Source organism: Rhinolophus ferrumequinum, chromosome 20, assembly GCF_004115265.2.
Source record: "Rhinolophus ferrumequinum isolate MPI-CBG mRhiFer1 chromosome 20, mRhiFer1_v1.p, whole genome shotgun sequence".
NCBI lineage: Eukaryota > Metazoa > Chordata > Mammalia > Chiroptera > Rhinolophidae > Rhinolophus > Rhinolophus ferrumequinum.
In genome coordinates, this window is record NC_046303.1 from 5540221 (window position 1) to 5561684 (window position 21464).

General features: G+C 39.3%; 1 protein-coding gene and 1 pseudogene across 4 annotated transcripts in view; both read left to right on the forward strand.

The window, feature by feature from the left end:
* IMMP2L (inner mitochondrial membrane peptidase subunit 2) overlaps positions 1-21464 on the forward strand; it is a 706765-nt gene that overhangs the window by 248082 nt on the left and 437219 nt on the right. Inside the window, exon 5 of one of the 4 annotated variants that reach the window (XM_033088458.1) lies at positions 14733-14787. The exons of the other annotated variants lie outside the window; for them this stretch is intronic. Within the exon in view, the coding sequence (XP_032944349.1) occupies positions 14733-14742 (10 nt within the window). The 3' untranslated portion in view covers positions 14743-14787. Of the gene's footprint in view, positions 1-14732; positions 14788-21464 lie in introns of those variants that run through there. 4 annotated transcript variants of the gene reach the window in all.
* Positions 17283-17898, forward strand: LOC117012316 (pancreatic progenitor cell differentiation and proliferation factor-like; annotated as a pseudogene).

Here is a 21464-nt window from a genome sequence, read left to right on the forward strand (position 1 = left end):
GTGGTTATTATGCTTATCTGTACAGATGTGAAAATTAAGGTTCAGAGAACTTAAGGAACTTAATCCAGATTTATCAGCTAGTAAGTGGCAAAATGTGGACTCATGCTAGGTCTGTCTGATTGCAAAACCTTGACTTTCACACACCACTCACTATTACAAATTATTTTTAAAAATTCGAATTTTGTTTTTTATATATAACATGTCTATATTGGATCATCTTTCAGTTCTGCTTATGTCGTAAAAGATGCTTTTGCATATGGATATTTTACCTTCTATGACGTCTTTGTCACTCGAAAACCATTCTTTTAGGTCATATAGGGTGGGAGCTTACATCAGAGGCAAGTGCTAGACCCTTCCTAGACTGACCCTGGAATGTACCCCTGCTTTTTTTTTTCTTTAATTTATATCTCTATAAGTTTATATTTGATACTTCTCCTCCTCTGCAATCTTCCCAGCTTTTATTAACAGTAATTGAGTGTTTGTTGTATATAAGGCTCTGATATACAGTATTAAATCAATAAATCACAGAAGGGAGAAATAAAAGGAGGAAGAAGGAAGAAATAAATCTATTGGTTTGGGAAACGGAACCTTTCAGAAGCGGATGTGGCTGACTTCAGGACCCACCTTTCCAGTCCACGCCTGGTGTCTGTGCTGCTTTCACACCACTCGGAGCCCTCCCCAGCTGATGGTTCCCGAGTTCCTTATAATTAAGTGATTTTCACTTTCCTTCCAAAACGAGTCAGTATGGTGAATTATGCAAAAAAAATGCATTTCTGTGGGATTTGTTAGCTATTTTTATTGGTGATTGTGAATTCTTGAAATTGAAGATTCTTTGTTCCTCACATTTTAAACTGCTGCTAGGGCCGAAGGTATAAATATCCAGGCAAATGTTCTATGTCCTAACTTTTCTCTAAAGTTTGTAAGACGGAAAATTATGTTGAAGTGTCAACGTGTAAATTCACGTTACTTGTCTCTTCTTCACAATTGTGAAGAAAATAGTGTAGAAACGCTAGGCATATATTCATTCATTCCACATTTATTGAGCATTTCTTTTATATCATGTGTCATATTGAATCTTTGTGTGTGTGAAAGTGATTTTGTTTAGTAGGGGTTTTTATTTTTGAGAATTTTGCCCCCTGTTTTCTCTTTTGAATTGTCTTAAGGTTCACGTCGACTTCCTAGATCGCACTCTGAATTTTGTCGGTATTCCTCACAGAAAAAGAATTATACTTGACGGTTGTATTATATGATAATCCTTGAGAAGCAGTTCAGTTATTTTCCAAGTGTCGACCCTTATAGAACTTCTGACTTTTTTTCTGAACATTATAATACATATTTTGTCGTGGTTCTCTGACTTGACTTTACTTGTCTACTCGCTCATCATTTATTCATTCATTCATTTCCAGTTAGTAAATATTTATTAAGCCCCTAACATATGTGTTGCTCTTGGTAGATAAAATACACATGAATACTTTCCCTCGCAGGGCTTATACTGTGTTGAGGGAGACAAATTAAACACATAAATGCACTAAGCTGACAGCGGGTGTGAGGAAAATCACAGTGTGTTACAAGAGAGGCAGCGACCCAGCTATGTGCCTTGGCGTGGGCAAGCAGGGAGGGCCTCCGCAGGGCCGTAACTTCGGCAGAGTCCTGATGGATGATTAGGAGTTATTTAGCTCGGGAAGATATACGAGGAAGCCTGTGTAAATACCCAGGCTTTCTTATACCAGAGGGAAAGAGCTGGACTTTCCAGAAGAATCAGTGAACACCTGTGTGGCAGATAAGAGCAGAGGCTAAAGTTGTACATGGGGTTTGCTTGTCAATGATTTCCAAGTATGAAGTTCACTCAGCATTCTTGCATTGATTATAGGTGTAGGGAATGTACGGTGGTGTAAACATCACAATAATTTACTTCATTTGAAAGAGGAAGACAGATTACTGTTACGTTTGTTGTCAGCTTTTAAATACTTGCAAAGTTAGATGCTCCAGATATTCTGATTGCACACAGGGTGTCTGAACAATTCTTTGTTTTGGTATTATAACTGTTTTTCCCTTTGTGTATGCATGTACACAGACACCGTTTACATAGTTATCTGTTTTTCTTTTAAAGAAATCTTACTTGTATTGTTTGTTAAAATGTTTTGAGAAAAACCTCTATTAAAATTTTTGTTTACTTACCTTATTACATATAAAAAGGCAGGGTGGAGTTAATTTCTAGTTTTTCTTTCTTTCTTTTCTTTTTCTGGGTATCTACCCCAAAAATCTGAAAACATTTATCCGTAAAGATACATGTGCTCTGATGTTCACTTTTTCTTTATTGAGTTATTAATATCTTCTTGCAAAATGAAAACCCATAGTTGTCCTCAAGATTACTGTTCTAAACTGCTAACATGAAGTAGAAGACACATTTACCTACGGGCTTTTATTGTGCCCAGGTCTGATTGTTGCAGAGAACAGTGTGATCCGTGAACTAACAATGTAACCTGGGTATTTTCATCTAAATGAGCTGCTGGAAGCAAGCATATTTTTAATTTGTGACTTGTATGATTCCTTTTGTATTTGATTGTCTAAAACTATTGCCTACTTTATGATAATATTATTATTCGAGCAGATTCCAGTCGCATTCATTTGTTAGACTAACTCCTCTACAATTCTGCCTGGTGGTCCTAAGTGTGGTCTTGAGAATGCTTTTGCCCCTCAAGGCGACTTGAAATTCTTCGTTGCTGGGTACTTTACTCTTTCACTAGTTTTCTCCCCGTGTTTCATAAGTAATACTGATTAGAGCGAAAGGAGCCACGCGTTACTGACTGTATAAAAGACCAGCTACGTTCACCCCCGCCCCAACCCCTCCTCCAGCCTGAGCGAACTCTGGCCACACAACTGTGCTGAGCCGGAATAGAGTAGGCAAACCTGTGTTTCATCCGCAGTGCGATGATGCCCTTTGTGCCATCCTGCTTTGGGGGGTGGTGAGCGGTCGGGGCTGCGTCTTCCGGCTTGTCTCCAGCCTCACGCGGGTTCTTCACCATCTTGCACACTCAAGATTCTCAGTGCCCAGTTCTAAGGTCTGCTTTATTTGTTTCCTGACACACAATTTAAATACAGAGGGTGACAAAAACATGTACACATTTTAAGAAAGGGAAAAAACTGTGTTGAAACTGTCATACTCAACACCGTTAACAAAATTTACTTTTTTTTACTTTTTTTTCACATTTGACTTCTGCAATGACAAGAGGTGCTCAGAGTGGTTACCATCAGCGTCCAGACACTTCTGATTACAACGAACTTCTGGCTTGAGCATAGATAAACATCTCTTAAAATGTGTATACCTTTTTTTTGGCACCCCCAGTATATTCTTTTTTATTCCTTACAAGTTCTGATCTATCGCTAGTTGATTAATCTGATAAACCAAATAAGAGGATATGTTTATTGGTTGATACACTTTTCTTGCACCTTAATTAATTCTTTTATTGTTTTAAACAGGAATAAAGGATATTATAAATGAATAAAAAACCCAATAGAATATTATTGTGACTAGAACTTAAGCGATCTAAAATACATTAGTATTTTATAACTTTTTCTTAATTTACATTTCTTAAGTGTGGTTTTAGGCTAGGTATATTAGCTTCAAAAAACGTTGCTTTGGCCGTTCTGCTGTACTGTTTGATTGTTATGCCAGATTACTCATGTGAGTTCCAGACTTTTACATCTAATTACCTGCCTAACATCTTCCCTTGTATATGCCAAAGGCACCTCAAACTCAGTACTCTGAGAACTGAACCAGGTTCTCTTTCAGTGCTTTCTGTCTCTGAATCACACCTCCCCCCCTCCAGTGGTACAAGCACCATGTTTTAGGTTTACCTGGAAACCTCTTGCTCCCCCACTCCTCATATTTCTTCTACCACAAAGTCTTACCAGTCTTATTTCCATCCACTGTGTCCATCTCCAGTGACAGCTTCTGAAGTCAGGACTACTGTAATCATTGATTCATCAGATCCCCTTTGCCTACTCGGCTTTATATCACCTTTTGTCCCACTGCATCCAAAGTGGTATTTGGAAAGTTCAACTTTACTGCCCTGTGAAAAGCCTTCAGTGATCTTCAGATGGAGACCAAAATGATTGGGGCCTAAACGTCCCTACAAAATCTATTTCCTGCCTACCTCGCCAGCCTTACTCTCCCGCCCCCAATTTTCATGAACTGTTTGAATTAAAATAAATGCAAAAAAAACCCCTGTAAATTGTATAGAACAATAAAAAGTTGAACACCCATGAATGTGCCCAATTAAAATAGCATTAGAGAGAGACTTCCTTATGTACACAGACGGTTTTCTGACGAGCGGTGCACCTCCAACTATGGTAACACAGGTTCTACTTGAATTAGTTGAAGGTCTGCCCAAGAGTGCTCGTTGGCTGTGTAACCTGAGCTGGAAGCCCTTTTCAGATTCCTCTGCCCACGTCACTGTCTGCATTCCAGCTTCATTGACTTTTTATTTTTGTGTTTTAATGACCCCTTGTTTTTTCCATACCCCAACCTCCACCCATTATAGGATTTCTGTGTATTTAGTGCCTTTGTCATATCCCACCGTCTCTCTGTAAACTGCCTCTCATTCTTTCGCTCTCAGCTCAAGGCTTTTTTAAAAAATTTAAAGTTTATTGGGGTGACAGTTGTTAGCAAAGTTACATAGATCTCAGGTGTACAGTTCTGTAACACATTATCTGTATCTCACATTGTGTGTTCACCACCCAAGCCTTTCCTTTTCAAAGAAGGCTTTTTTTTTAACCCTGCCTTCCCAGTACCCTAAGTCTAAGACAGTTTCCTTTGTTACAAATGCTCCCAGATCCCTGTCTGCTTTCTGTAGATTGTATCTCGTTTGTAATTATACCCGTAGTAGTGTGTTCCCTCTCTCTCCCCCCGCCGTCGCCTGCCCCCCGACTCCATAAACCAAGTGAGGAGTGTCGTGGCATTGTAATATATTTTGGGCCTGGCACCTGAGTGGCGGTCAATAAAAAACTGGTGAACAACACTGGATGAGCGAATGAATGAATAAAGGTTATACTGCCCAGCCTAAAGTCTCCTATAAAAGAGCTGTATGATTGTACCACATTTATTTTCTTTCACGAACAGCTATGAAGTTTAATTATTTAAAGTTGTTTGAAATAACACTTTTATGAGTGTATCAGCATTCTCATCAAAACCATCCCAAAAGTAAGGGTATAATAAGTTTTTCATCTTGTTGCTCTTTCTTCTGCCTTTCTTCCCCTGATACTGTCTTTCTTCCTCGCATCCTCAGGTGATCTAGAGTAGAGAAGACCTCACTAATGTTTGAGTTGCTGCCAGGTCTTGGTGCAGGCACTTGTGAAGTGAAGAAATGAATTCGTTACAAAACAAGGAGTCGTCCTTCACATTTATTACATTGGTGGTAGAAATGATCCAGCAACGAAGAATACTGAGCGCTCGCTGCCCCATTTTCATGATTAAAACAAATGCCCTAGGCACACATTTCTTTTCCTGTGCCATCATAACACATAAGGACCCTGTCACCCTGGCAACTCATTATTGTCGGTTTTTGATTTGGTCAAGTCCAAAGAGATCTTCCGTGGTGATGGTTAGGAATTTGTTCAAGCTTGCAAATCCCTGTTGTTCTATAAAGCTCAAAAGCTCGAAATAAACCTCATGCTAGCCCATCCCACACTGTCCAGAGTCCCTTTTGGAATCACATCTAAGAGCTGAGAAAATGTACCAGAGATTTTTACCAAAGCTTACATAATCTTCGGTTCTTTACACTTGGGCTTTTTCTGAGCATTTCTCCAGTGTAACATTTCCCACATATTTAGACATAGGGAATGAAAGAAAGAAAAAAAAAAAAGCTGCTTTTTGAACCTTACCAAACATTTGCCTTTGAAATCAAGAAGCCTTCGGTGCACTAATGATATGGATTTTAGTATATACAGTAATTCTTTTTCTCTTTTAGTCAGCCTGGAAATCTTCACTAAATTCAGTTTTCTCCATTGTTGAGGTCAATCCGGATGATAAATTCAGGACTTAAATGACACATATTAACCTAGAAAGATGGAAGAAGGCTGCAGGAGAGTGGGGTGGGGTGAGGAGTGGGGGACCACAGGGACCACTGTCATGCATTCCACAGCATCCTTCCTTCCTGGCAGAACCCAGAGATGATTTGATCCTAAGAAAAAACAGTTGCCTTGATCACCTGATTGTAACTTTCATACCGGAAGCTGACATGATCATAACTGGTACATACGTACCACTATCCTAACCCAGGACTTAGATGATTTTAATCTTAACGTTTCCTTTCAAATGGAAAATAAGGATTTTTTTCAATAAATAGTTTTAAAAATAGTTACAAAATGTAATTATTAATAATTAATTAGTGTTTCCATTGGAATGTGTTTATCATCAACGTGGAAAGACATTACTTGGTAATAAAGGTGATTTAGTAGAGGAACTGAAGGATTTTTTTTTTATCTTTATTGAATTTATTGGGGTGACATTGGTTAGTAAAATTATATAGGTTTCAAGTGTGCATTTCTATAATACATCATCTATATGTTGCGTTGTGTGTTCACCACCCAGAGTCAGTTCTCCTTCCATCACCATATATTTGACCCCCTTTACCCTCTTCTACTAACCTCCTTCCTCCTTCCCCTCTGGTAACCACTAAACTGTTGTCTGTGTCTATGAGTTTTTGTTTCTTTGTTTGTCTTGTTCCTTTGTTGCTTTCAGTTTTATATCCCACATATGAGTGAAATCATTTGGTTCTCATTTTTTTTTGTCTGACTTACATCGCTTAGCATAATAATCTCAAAATCCATCCATACTGTCGCAAATGGCAGTATTTCATCTGATGGCACAGCAGTATTCCATTGTGTGTGTGTGTATCACATCTTCTTTATCCAGTCATCTGTCAAGAGACATTTTGGTTGTTTCTATGTTTTGGCCACCATGAATAATGCTACAATGAGCATAAGGGTACACATATCTTTATGGATAAATGTTTACAGATTTTTTGGATAGATACCAAGAAGAGGGATTTCTGAGTAATGTGGCAACTATAGTCTTAATTTTTGGAGAAACCTCCAGGCTGTTTTCAGTAGTGGCTGTACTGGTTTACATTTGCACCAGCAGTGTGCAAGGGTTCCTTTTTCTCCACATCCTCTCCGATACTTGTTATTACTTGTCTTGTTGATAGAAGTAATTCCCTAATAGCTACTGAAGTTGAGCATCTGTCTGTTGGCCATTTGTTTGTCTTGGGAGAAATGTCTGTTCAGGACCTCCGCCCATTTTTTAATTGGATTGTTTGTTTTTTTGGTGTTGAGTTCTCTATATGTTTTAGATATTAGTCCCTTATTGTAGGTGTTGTTTGCAAATGTCTTCAGTTGCCTCTTTGTTTTGTCAATGGTTTCTTTTGCTGTGCAGAAGCTTTTTAGTTTGATACAGTCCCATTCATTCATTTTTGCTTTTCCTTCCCTTGCCCTTGAGGTCCAATTCATAAAGTCCTCTCTGAACCCAGGGTTTGAATTTTGTTTCTTTAAAATCCATTCATCTATCTGGCATTTTGAATGAACGTTTTACCCATCATAATATTGTAAAACCATGCGTTGGTCACTTGGAAAATATTGATTCACTGAGTTTTGTAGATTCTCCCAGTATTGATGCATTTCATTATACAGCATAGAGAAATCCAATTTTTAATAGCACGAATGATCTCATGAAGAAAAATTATATTGGGAAGCTGTTATACTCAAAGAGGCCATTATAAGTTTTTCAAGCTTCTAATTTCTGCCTGAAAGCTTTAATGTTATCATTGGCAATGGATACTGTGAATTTTCCTTGAAGTGACAGACTGGCTTATTCATTTTTGTGAAAATGTCTTCTGAAAACCCAAGGCTGAGTAATTGTTAACTTGTCTGTGAGTTGTTCCTTCAAGTACAAATGGTGTTCTATGAAAAAAGTGGCTAGTTCAGCTTGCAACTCAAATGACCACACAGGTTATTCCTCAAAACAACCCTTATGGTTTAGAATGTAGCAAGTGCTTTCTGTGTTTTTGCCATTTTACCACATGGAAGGAAAAAACAAAAACGAATTGAACTCAAGAGATGAGATATGGCGGAATTAAGATTTTTTTTTTTTTACTGCTTCATCAAGGACATTCTTGAATACAACACGCTTTGTATGTTTGTTTTAATGCAAGTGCATAGCTGTGAAGGGTACAATGGTGACTAATACAGTTTGGTGCCATGGACTTGATTTTTGCTGAGTCACCAGCAATGCCCCTGTCAGTGCCTTTTGCATCATCTGTGTAAATATCCACCTGGCAAAAAAGCAAATAACATCTAAGTATTATTATGAAAATAATTTTGCCTGCACAGATTCCTCAAAGGTTCTCATGGACCCCTGCAGTGCACTGGCACACTTTTTAAACCACTGCTTTCAGGGAAGCAGCCACGCCTGGCATTCTCTATCTGGATACCCTCTTTCAGCTAGTGCCTACTTTACATTCTGCATACAAATTGTGATCACTGTTTACTTTAGTTCTTGAGTAATTGTGGGAGAAAGCACTCCAGACATTTTTCTTCAACTTCCTCATGATGTACCCCTACTTTGAACAGTGTTCCTTCCTAAAATGTCATTGGCGGTCGTTTCTTTTCTCATCAAGTTTTCCTGTAACAGATAATCACTCGCATACAAATCATAGCTTGCTGAGGCCACCACATTAATTCTTCTTATCTGTTTCTGAGAATTTTATTGTATTCATTTTACAAGTATATTTTTTAGTTCTGAAAGGATCAGAATAAGGGCCGTCCCCCTTGATTTTGGAATGCTTTCTAGTTCCTTCACAAAGCATTCCCACTTGAATCATCTCTTTCATGGCCTGACACGAATCCTGTGAGTTTGGCAGGACAGTGCCATCATGTCCATATGACTAATCCCAGGCTGAGCGAGGGGACAAGGGTTACTTAAGGCCACAGGGAGTGAGTGACAGAACTGAGATGCTCTGTTTACCATCGTCAGTTCCCTTCACTGTAGAGCACTACTTCTTGCAACAATATAAAAGACATTGCATACATTTCTCCCTAGTCTATGCAGCACAGTTCTGTTATTTCCTATCATACGATGCCTGCACAGGCTGCTGACTTAGATAAAAATACTGCGCAACAGAAATAATGGCCACTACCCATAGCAGCTGTGGTCTCGGAGAAGTCCCGGTACTGCTCAGAATCCTGTTGTAACCACAAAGATTAACACCTTTTTAACCTTAATAAATATCAGCCAACCCAGACAGGAAATTTTCAGCTGCAAGGAGAACGCAAGAAATAATTGAAATGAACTCTACAGCCAATATCAGGCAAAACAGTGCAGAATGGAGATTTGCTGGGTAATTAAGCATGTTACAAAATATAGTTGACTGACTAATCTATAATCATACTCTGGGATTAATAAGACAAGGCTGCAGTGCATGGTATGAGTTAATGAAAAAGGGTTTTGAAGAATTTACAATAGCAGCGTGTTTGCATATTGTAAAAATTAATTAAACATTAGTTTATTATATTTCTTTGTGGTACCCCTTTTTGGCCAAGTGTGCTGAACTGAGCTCCCTTGAGTTCACTTTGTTTAATTAGAATTTTAAAAACCTTTAAAAAAAATTAGAAAGTATTTTCTAAACACGGCCAATGATCGAGAATAATAATAAATATCCATGTAGCTGCCGTGCGGTCCTATCATATTTTAACATTTGCTTCTTTAGAGAATATACCTACAAATGGAATATTTGCCGGGTCTGGAGCTTATGCCTCTTCTACTTTCCTAATTGCTGCCAAATTGTTTTCAAAAGTGATTTTGCTATTTTACACTCCCTTACACACTATATGAATGTTTCAATTGCAACTCTTCTCACAAATACTTGGTATTGTTGTGTTGTCAATTTTAATCAATCTAAACATCATATTCCTGAAGGTTTAGTGCACAGCTCTGTGATTACTGAGGTTGAGCATGTTTTCAGGGCCTGTTGCCTGTTTTCGCTCTGTGAAATGTGTCTTTGTATCCTACTACTGTTTTTCTATTTGATTAGGAAGTTGGTCTTTTTGTTTGTTTGTTTTTTAATACTGGAGACTTTTAGGTGCCCTTTTATCTTCTGGATATATTGTTAGTTATGAAACTTGATGACATCTATTCCAGCCTGCGCCTTGTTTTAATTTTGCTAATGTGTTTTTTTGTACAAAAATGTTCACTTTCATGTAGCAGTGTTGTGTTTGGTATGTGTGTTTGTGTTTTGTTGGCCAAAAGGTATTTTTCTTGGTTAGGAGAGATTCTTCTTACTCTCATGTTATAAAGGTATATTGTTTTATATTTTGCTTTTCACGTTTAGGTCTAATAAAGCAGGAATTGAGTTTTGTGACTGGTGTTTAGCTAGGAGTTTTCTCCCCCCACCGTTTGTCTTCCCCCATGTGTAATGCCACCTGTGCCGTTTGTCAGGTGTCCCTGCGGGCACGGGTCTGTTTCTCTGCTCTCTGTCCTGTTGGCCTCGTCAGCCTCGGCCCCCGTGCTGGACTGTTTTCATAGGGGCGATCCCAGTGTGTGTCGGCAGGAGAACTCTTCCTACCTTGCACTACTCTTTCAAAATTATCTTTGTTAGTTAGGCAAAAAGGCAACCATATTAAATTAGATGTGATTTCTGTTTCCTAAGAGGAAGCATCCTATGAGAGATTCATAAAAATATGTAAGCAAGAATAGAAACTCACTTAATTTGAATAATATCTAAGTTAATTTCATGTCATCAGTAGGGCTAATTTTTGTGTTGAGCTGTGTGTGTGTGTGTGTGTGTGTGTGTGTGTGTGTGTGTGTGTGTGTGTGTATAAATAATTATGCACTGGCAAACACAACAGCTCAAACCAGTGAAGAATTGCTTAGAACTTTGGTTTAAAATTTAGGGTCCTGGGCATTGGTTGCCGAGATTCTGCTTCATCAGGTCTTGGGATGAATCAGCATATTAAACATCACAGGAGATCCTATGATCACACTTTCAAAAACATTGTCTGAAATCAAAATCACTTGTGATTTTATTATGATTGGGTGGGGCTTCCAGCCTTTATAAAGAGGCTTTTAAAACTCTTTCACTAGTCTGGTATTAAAGTATAGTAACTTAGAAATTTCTATAGAAACATAATTTAAGATAGTAAACAGCTAACTAGCTAAACTGAGTCATTATCACATCAGTAGTCGATTTAGTAAGTCAGCGGTGTAGTCTTTTCCACTCTAGCCCAATATATGTATCTTCTTAAGTATTTTATAACTTCCTTACCCTTTTCATTAGTTTGAATGGCGTAACATAGGTGACATTTTAACATGTATAGATATTCTATATTGTGGAAGTGTTTGTTATTTCAACTGTTAAGCAGAAACCTGGGTCTTTTTTTTTTTTTTTTTTTAAATAGTCATCATTTTGTGTTATTTGAGAAAGGCCACCAACTCCCCAGATTTATTATCTTTCGAAATAACTGGCTTTTGCCAGGGGCCCTGATTTCATAACTGTTCATAGGAAAGTAATTTCCACTGGTGTCACTGCTAACTGAGTGAGTCACTTTGACATACATAGCTCTGGCCTACAACTGGTCAGCCTGAAATAATTAATCAGAAACAATAACTGTGTTAGTAACTAATGGAATTCAAGGCGTACAGCTTCTAAACTGGGCTAATTGGCTATGTTCTAATTGTCGAGACTTTCATAACTCCTGTTGGGTTAATGAAAATATTTTAGACCTAGCTGAATGTATAATAAGCCTTGGTCATTTCTACGATTTCCTTTACAACTAACATGGGGAACATTTTATGTATGTTGCCTAAGATTTATTAGTGTAGTTCTCTTAACTTTGTAATGGAAGCAACTGGTAAAATGTATGAAAACAATGCTGAAAGCTTACCCTTTGTTTTGTTAAATGTAGCAAATATAGCACATGTACGTGCATACCTGATTTTCAGCTCTTTCAGGAGGAAGACATTTATTTTCATAAGAAATGTGACATGTATGAGGGTTGGACAGCTTAAAAGGGTGTGGGAAACTGGTAGGACTTGTAAAACATTGGTTTCCAGGCCTGGTTGATGGCTCTGCGAGAAAACTTTAGAACAGAAGCAGAGACTGAGTTCCCGGTTTGAAACCTTTGTGTATATTTTGGTATTTATTTATAAGTCCATAGATGCTAGGCTAAAACAGTTTTACACAGCAAAAGAATGAAGAGATAAATCCTTATTATTGTGCTTATGATTCAAATTTGCTGTAGCTCAGTATTTTGAAAAGAAGAGAAAATGAAAAATGTTGCTTCTGAGCATTCTAAGCTTCCTCCGTCATCCCAAGGGAGATAGTGAAGACCTTCAATTCCAAAAATACTAAATTTAATATTATATTAAAGGTATGATTTCTAGAATCTATAGGGAAGGTTGATAGTTATGTCATCGCTAATTGATTTTTTTCTGCCGTGTATTAGATTGGTGAAAAAGTAAGTGCAGTTTTTGCAATTATTTTTAACCTTTTAAACCACAGTTACTTTTGCACCAACCTAATATTAGAATTGCATTCATAGTGATTATTCTTCAGCTTCATGATCTGCAGTTAAGGATTTCCTAAATTTACTGTAATTTGCTTCTAATCAGAATGTAGCTAGTTTTGTTGTTTGGAAAGTACAGGAAGTAGGATAATGTAGTTACACCTTCCCTTCTGGTCAGTAGCCATTGGTGGGTCAGCTGTCTACTCCGCATCCATTTCCCTTGCTCTTTTCCTTAGAGACCCCATTTTCTCCATGCAGCTTACTCTGCCCCCTAGGGGCAAAGTGCTTCCAGAGACGCTGAGTTCAGGCCTGGCTCCAGTGGGGCTTTAACTTGTCTGAGGCAAGCATCATCTTTCTCACCTCCGTCAGTTTCGTGCGAAAAGGGTGAGGTGACCACTTCAGCAGACTGATGTTAGCAGTAGTGCTCCCAGGGCCTCTTTGGAAAGGTCTTTCTTATTCTTCTTACCAGGAGAGCTTCCAGAACAGATTTTCTTCCTCTTGGGCTGGGCTACTGGCTGCCTCCTAATAGTAAAAGGATAACTAGCCTTAGCGTAAAATTTACTATGGATCACAGAGTAGAGGAAAAGCATCCCCAACCCGGAATATTGTAACTCCACTGTGTGTGTGTGTGTGTGTGTGTGTGTGTGTGTGTGTGTGTGTGTGTGTGAGAGAGAGAGAGAGAGAGAGAGAGAGAGAGAGAGAGAGAGAGAGAGAAAAGCAAGAAGAGGAGAAAGAGAAGAAGGGGGGAGGGGAAGAGGAGGAGGAGGAGGGAAGGAGGGGAATCAGTAGACGGGGAATATCCTGGATAAGATGGTACCTTTTTCCCCTCCCCCCCGAAATTTACAAAGGGAATAATTAAAATGTGCCATTTGGTCTTTTACTTCAAATATCTGTATGAACCAAATCGTGTGTCTGCCATTTCATAAAATGTACTTTCTTCTGTTCCCCTCACTCTCAAAGACACTTGTTTTCCTCTGAAATATTTCAAAATGCTTCTGTGGCTGACTGGATATAAAGTCATAAAGCTAAGCCTTGTGAAGTTGAAAGACGTATTGCCTAAAATGATGTTCTTTTGATGATATAGTTTTCTAATATTTGCAGTTTTTAATGCCTTATATGGTAGAATTTTGCTTCTCGTCTTTTGCCCAAAAGATGTTAGAATCTGAGAAACCATTTAATTGCAAATTCCAATTTATTAGAAATGATATGCTCCAAATTAAGTTTCAAAGCAAATCTAAAATGTGAGGTGCACTTTGAACCAATCCCTTTTTTCATAGGAAAGAAAGAAAATGCAGATATAGTTACTGTGTTTTTCCGAAAATGAGACCTAACCGTACAATCAGCTCTAATGCGTCTTTTGGAGCAAAAATTAATATAAGACCCAGTCTTGTTTTACTATAAATAAGACCGGGTCTTATGTAATGTAATGTAATGTAATGTAATATAATATAATACCAGGTCTTATATTAATTTTTGCTCCAAAAGACGCATTAGAGTTGATTGTCTGGCTAGGTCTTATTTCGGGCAACACGGTAGTGCTTCCCGTGTTTTCCTGCTCTTCCATCTCGGTGGGGAATATTTTAAATAATGCTCTTAAAAAGAGAATATCTCAAAGAGTATCTGCGTGGAACCTTAGAGAAGGACTGCAAGATGACAAATTTGGTGATGTGTGACTCCAGAGTCTAGTGACAGAGAAGATAATGACAGGGAGGTGTTGAGTGATTTAAAGGTGAATTTTTAGAATTTGCCAAGAGAGAGTAAAGATGCATTTGTGAAAAAGAAAGACAGTTGGAGAATAATGTTATTTTAGCCACATATTCTGGCCATACAGGATTTTAAAGAGGATGAATGTCAAGAGGACAATAAAAAAGAAATCATAGTAATGAAGATAGGAAATTAATAAGGGATGGGAAGAAATTTCAGCTGAGAGGGAATGTGAAGATTAAGTATAAATGCTTGTTTGGACGACATGATTATGAACACTTTTATGGATGAAAAATGTGGAAGGAACAAAAGGAGGACTTCCACAGTTTTGTGTAAAAGCCAATGTTAGATTCATTTTAGAAAGAATGAAAGTAGAATTTGAGCAGAGTAGTTTCTGAAAGGAGAAAAGTTTTGCCACAGTTTTCTTCTGCGGATTTCTTGAAGATTGACCTTCTTTTTTTGTCCTATAGGTGCCTATGAATGACTGGTCTCCTGCTTTCTGCATCTGACTTTTATTGTTGAGGGGAATTCAGAGTGGAGAGGATATATGTCAGTTTTGAAGTTAGACTGGATGAGTGCCTTTCTTATTTTGCCTGTTGTGTGAAGTAAATTTGATCTTGTGTTATAAAAATGGCTATATTCAAATGGACGAGAACATCTTCATAATTTCTATTTGGGAGAAATGACCGTTCCGCATTTGCTAGCCTTGTTAACTGTGCAAAGCTGGAAAAGCACTGGACTTAGGGTTTGAACATTCAGATTCAAATCTAGGTCTGTTATTTTTTGACTCAGAACAAGACACTTAGTGAACTACTTTACACAGAGAACATGGTCAGAAGGATGCGGGGGACCGGGGGTGGGGGGGTGGGGGGGCGGTTATCCAAGGAATGGAATAGCTCAGGAACATGCTGGGGAAATAGTACTTCTGTTTCTTTCTTTCTTTTTTTCTGATACACTTATAATGTCTGTGTGGAGGCAACTATAGACACTTGTAGCCAATGGTAAACAATGAAGAATGGTGGGGACATTGACGAACTAATATCTGATGCCTGGATTGAAGTGTATTTTTCACTCAGCTCAGAATGACGACATTTGGAAATGCAGGCCTCGTTTTGCCAGAACTTCCAGTTTTTGTTCTGTTTCATTTTCTTAGGAGAAGACTGAAGTTTGGATATTTTCAGTGAAGTTTTCCATTTATATATGTAAACAATTTTCATTAAAAAGCAATTTTTGCCCCAACAGTGTGTGCTGAACAAATCACATCTCTGAGCCCGGTCTGGCCCATGGCTACAGATGGGGTCTTCTACCTGAATCTCTCTCTCCCTTTTTTTTTTTTTTTTTTAACTTTTATTTATTTAAGTGTGCTTTTCCAGGACCCATCAGCTCCAAGCCAATAGTTGTTTCAATCTAGTTGTGGAGGGTGCAGCTCAGAGTGGCCCATGTGGGGATCGAACCGGCAACCTTGTTGTTAAGAGCACTGCGCTCTAACCAACTGAGCTTTCCAGCCACCCCCTACTTTAATCTCTTTTTTGTAGATGTTTATTGAGAGCCTGATAAGCTCCATGACACTGTACTAGACTCTCTTTAAATGTTGACCGATATGCCAGGGATTCATATCCTAAATTTATTTAGGTAAAGTTTAAACGGTTACATAAATTTGAAAAGCAAATATTTTATTGGGTTGAAAATAAAGTTCCTAATAGCATACATGCTATTGAAGCATAGGAAGAACTGTAAAGGAAAGGATTGTTGGTTTTATTTCTTTAATTTTATTGAATTATTACCAGAAACTTTGTCTTCAATGTTCCTTACAGAATTTTCTAAATAAGCAAGAAAAGATATCTTTGGAAAGTACTGCGGATACTCAAAGGTGAGAGATGGTGAATTTTTATAAAAACTGTCTCTTCAAAATAAAATCATTATCTGCCTATTTAACTGACTTATTGTGTGTGTTTTTTTAAACCATGCCTCTACCCTTATGGGTACCAAAGTTAACTATTGATGATATATTTTACACAGGAAAAAATATGGATGCTTAAAACTCTTCATTATCATCTGTATTTTTGTGAGGGCAGAAATAATACATAATTACTGAACAAAAGTTTGTTGCTTTTTAAAGGAAAATCTGTGATTGTATTCTTTCATAAAGTGAAATTAACCTTCCAGGTGAAGTTTCCCAGGCCAGATTCATCATTATAGTTTCTGGGAAAGTTAAGAGGGAAAGGGTGGTGGTGCGGGTACGGGAGTGGAGGGAGACAGAGAGAGAGACAGACTGAGAGAGCCAGAGAGATCTGGTTCAATAGATCAAGGTAAAGAGTTGGGTTGACCAATGGTTAGGATGATTTAATGTTTAGCCCAGTTTAATCTGTGGTATAAAAAGACAAGAGCAACATTAAGCAGGATTTCAGTCTTCTAATCTGGACTTTGGAAACTTCAGCCTCTCTGGGCACGATCCTCTCCATGTTCACGTCTGACCTCAGGTGAACAGGGTCTGCCCACAACTGTCTTATTGTAAGACAACCTTCATGTTTGTCCTCTAGGCTCTTCCTTTCCTGCTTCAACAGTATCCGTCTGCTGTTCTTTTCCCTCTCAACAACTTGTTTGAGGCAAATTCTGTCACAACACTCCTGAGGACCAAACACCTTACTCTAAAAACATGCGTTTCTAAACCATAGACTGCTCCGTTTCCACAGCAGGCTGGTTTTCTAACTCTCATTGTATTGTAGTGGCGACTCCTACATGGCAGTTATAGCCCGTTTAGAGAAATAATGGACCACAGCAAAATCAGGCCAGGATGCTGTGATGTGTTCAGTTAATTCTTGCCGTTTGGAGCGAGTCCTCCCGATGAAGCATTCTCAGTACCTCACAAAGGCTGTTCCCAACTCTTTCTATTTTCTCTAAGCTCCGACCAACCCTCTGTCTAAAAACAGCCAAGCATTTTGATATAACATCCGTTGCCATCCTTTCTCTGTCTCAAAACCTATCCCTAGACCTTTAGCCTATTCCTTTTACCTTTTTCTATGATCTTGCTTAAGAAATCATTTCCTGTCCCACGCATCTTGGTCGTGGAGCGGCCTCATGTGGCCTCCTCTGCAAATGGGCTTCCTGGCCCAGCGCCCCCATCCACCACCCGTGATCTTGTGTGGAGGCCCTCAAGGGGTTGCTGCCGAGGTTTCCAGCAGCCCACACGGGAGAGCAGGGCAGCCAGCCCCTCCAGCGGCTCGCTCGTGGCCACCCAGGACTACTACCCGCGCCGCCTGGGCTCCACTTCCAGTAACAGCTCCTGTGGAGATGCAGAGTGCCCTGGGGAAGCCATCCCCCACCACCGGTCTCCCGAAGGCTGATTTGGGTCACTGGTGGGTGAGCTGCTTTTTCAAGAAGTCCACTGTCCCATTCATGGCTGCAGTGTTGGAGTCCCCAGGGCACCCACAGTCTCCCTAGGCTTCCAGCAGCATGATCAGCTCTGACCTGGCTCGGAAAGCCACAAGGATGGAGCCTGGTGGCCAACCCAGCAAAGCCAATGCTGGGCCCCCACCCAGAGTGGCCACCAGCAGCCACCAGACTTCCGGAGCACTAGGCTCTTTTGAGCCCCTCCCCACCCCACCCGATAGGCAGGCTGCAAGCAGAAGCAGTTGAGTTCTTTTCTATCAAAACCGCCAAACACCAAAAAGGAACTTGAGAGAGCCTCCTCGTTCTTTACTCTCTGAGCCACACGTGAGCCTTCTGCCATCCCGCAACCATGTGCCTTGTACCAAGTGGCAAATAAACAAGCAGCCAGGTGGTGCAGGTGGGGAAAAAAGGGATTTCCCCCTCACACCTATATCTTTCCTGGCTTCCTGTCCCCCGACTAAGCCACTATGTGGAATTCCTCCTTTTTATCAGAACCGCTCTCCTGGCTCCCAGATCTCAGCCTGTGTTCACTATCGGGCTTTTCAAAGGGGAGGAGGCCGCTGTGGCGGCCGCCTCTTGCACATCCCTCTTCACTTATTCCTCCCACGCCATCTGGTTTCTACACTTGCTGCTCCACTAAAATGGCAGCTTTTGAAGGTCACCAGTTATCAATTTCAGTGGCTTTTTCTCACTGCTTTTCTTCCATGATTGCTGGAGTAACCGGGTAGATATGCTCTTTAGAATCTCATTTAGTACAATTATGTCTTCTCAAACATCATTTGTTCTTAGATGCTGATTGAACTGTGCGTTGTGTTGTTACAGGAGGGCATCATATCCTGATAAAGGTGACAATTATTTAGCTAAGCAGTCTTGTTGATTGAATAAAGATAAATGTTTTGGCATTTAGGCTACGAGATACCTTTAGGCTTCACTCATGTGTGAATACATTGGAAATGGATATTAGTTTTACTACTTTTATTAACTGAAGCTACATATTAATTTTTGAATTTAAATAGAATTAGTGACTGCTTACTTTCTGAAAATTACTTTTGATTTTCTGAAGAAATAAATAAATTGTGCCCTTTAGGTTCCCATCACTATATTTTCATGAATGCTATTAGTTTTAAGCTACAAATGTGGAACCAGCACCCATTGTAAGGCAGTGAATGTTTAAAGCATTTCTGCATAAAATGCCTCAAAAGATAATTAGATGATTATAATGGTACTTGCTTTGAGATAGCTAATTAAAAAAAAAAATCTATTGCTCCCAAGTCTAATTATTTGAGTAATGATAACATATTAGCAACCATGAAACTTCAGTTGTAGTCAACCCCATTGAAAAAAGAAAGTAGATAATGTTAACAACATTTCCTACAAAGACTCAAATGATGGTACCAACCAATCTTTCTGTTTTCTACTCCTGGCTTCCCGTACTTGTGTATTCTAAACCACCTAAACTATGTATCATTCATCTGATTTCACTCTATTTATTTTCATTTGTTTTATAAGTCTTCTTTTGGCACCAGGGAAATAATTTTCTCGCTCTTCTTCACTCTCTGTGAGCCTCTGAAAGAAGGCTTTTGTAATTAGATTTCATAGCTTTAACAAACATTTCATAACCTGCCAGTAAAAATGCCAGTTCTCTGGGTCAGGGCATAATTAAATGAATAAATACCAGTGTGGTAATTCAGCCACACAATAAAATAATTTCAAGGGGTTATTAATTAAGGACTTGCTTTGGTTTTGGAATTCTAATCAATAATGAGCTATGTTATGGAAATAAATCTTTCTTGCTTTCACCATTCTCATCACTTGGACTATTAAAAATATCAAATGAAACCATGTCAATGAAAATTTTACTTTAGTTAGTGTTCTTTTCCTGAACGATTAATCACATGAAAGAATCCTGATAAAATATCAACAAATTGGAATGTTCAAAACAAATGTTTTGCTGTGCACCTTTAAAACCAAAGCTGAGTGATACAAGCAATATATGTAACTTTGTAAATGGACTCGGTTAGAGGCCATTACTTGCTGATTGAAGGCTGAAGAGAGAAAGAGAATTGAGTTTTGGAGGCTAATCAAAGTGTGTGTGGCAGGGGGGTCCTTTGAGCTGGTGCAGTAGAAGGAAGGCAGATGTGTAAAGGGATGGGTACTTGAGGTGTGGTAAGGATGGATTGACTAGGGGCAGCCCTGGGAATGCCCCAAAATGAAAAGTTTATTTTGAGAATACACCAAACGAAGGCTGATGGAGTCAAATGAATCTTTTCAAACAGAAAGGCTCTATCTTTTGCTAGGAATTAATTCGTTGATTTGGTATATTTTGGAAGATATATTTGAAGGCTCAGATATAGGTGAGCAATGACTTTGAACTCAGCATAACCATGACTAACATCAATTGAGCTCTTTGTCCCGGGAACTGAAGTGTTGTATGTCTGTGAACTCAATTCTTATGACCCTGTGAAACAGGTCGGTCTCCCATGAAGAAACTGAGGCACAGAGATGACTTTATTAGGCCTGAGCTGGGGTTTCACCCAGCATCTCAGTTGCAAAGCCCAAGTGCTTGGCCGCTGCTCTCCATCCCCTCAAAGGTAAATTTTATTGACAGTAGTGCTTTAAGTATAATTCAACCCACGGCTGTGTCCTAATGATTGTTTTCAAGTGGAGGGCGGCGACTCCCTCCCTGTAGAAAGGTTTACTTTATGTACCCCAAAGCAGAGAGAGGTACCCCCAAGGTCAAATCACAGAATAGATTTCCTTGAAAATCTTTACAATGTTTTATGTAAAGATTATTTTTATTCAGAAACAGTTGAGTGGTAACTGGCAATTGCTGGTCTTCTTTTCTAGGCCTACTGGAAATGTTTCCATGGTGTGCCCATCTGGACCCAAGAATAACACCTTAGGAAGAAATGTCTCCCCTGAAGAGGCTTATTGCGTGTTTATTTGTTTTGCTCTGTTCTGTGTTACTGTTCTTTTGCTTGAATGATGAGAATAAGCTTCTATGGCGATGCTTTCACTTTAAAAATGTGAAGATCAAAGTCACTGATTGGGTGGCTACATTCCATAAAGAACATAAACACAGACCCTATCTTTAGGGCCCTTTGAGGTGCTCATTTGAGGGAACTATTAGAAAGAATGGAAAATTGCCAGCAAGTCGGGGCTTATGTAGCTTAGAGCTGGAAAGCTCAGGGGGACTTACTTGCATGAAGGGATATTAAAAGAAACATGTTTTTGTTTGTTTCCTCTGGATGGATAGAGAGGAAATAGGCTTAAGTTAAAGCAAGCAGGCTCTTGTGTTCTTTGATAGATGTAGTAAAATACCTCCAGACTTTACTAGTAGTGAGATCTGAAGGAGTTTATAGATTTTTTTTAAGTCACGGTTGTGTAAGAATGAGATAGTATGTGAGGTAGTTTGCAAGCAGTCTGCCATATCATTGGGAAAACAAATCTGGCATCATCGCGCTGTCTTTGGAGATTCAGCACTGCGTACTGCAGCGTGTTTTAATTATATGCACTCGGGTTTGGAGCTGTCCAGACAGCTCTCCTTAGAGTGATTGCACTTCTAGAGACGCAGAAAGGCTTCCAGCCAGTCGTGCCCCTGTTATCCTGTAATGGCACTTAATGCAAGCAGAGCACAAATGAATTCGCCCCAGCTCATCTGACTCCTGATGGGAATCCAATAAGGGCCCCTCGTCAGCAGCCTCTGCTTCTCCCCATGGGATGCTCTGGGGAGCTGTGTGTGGGATTAGATCCAGCGCCAGAGCAGCTAAGAGAGAGCAGAGCAGAAGCAAATGGGCCTGGCCCAGCTTCCC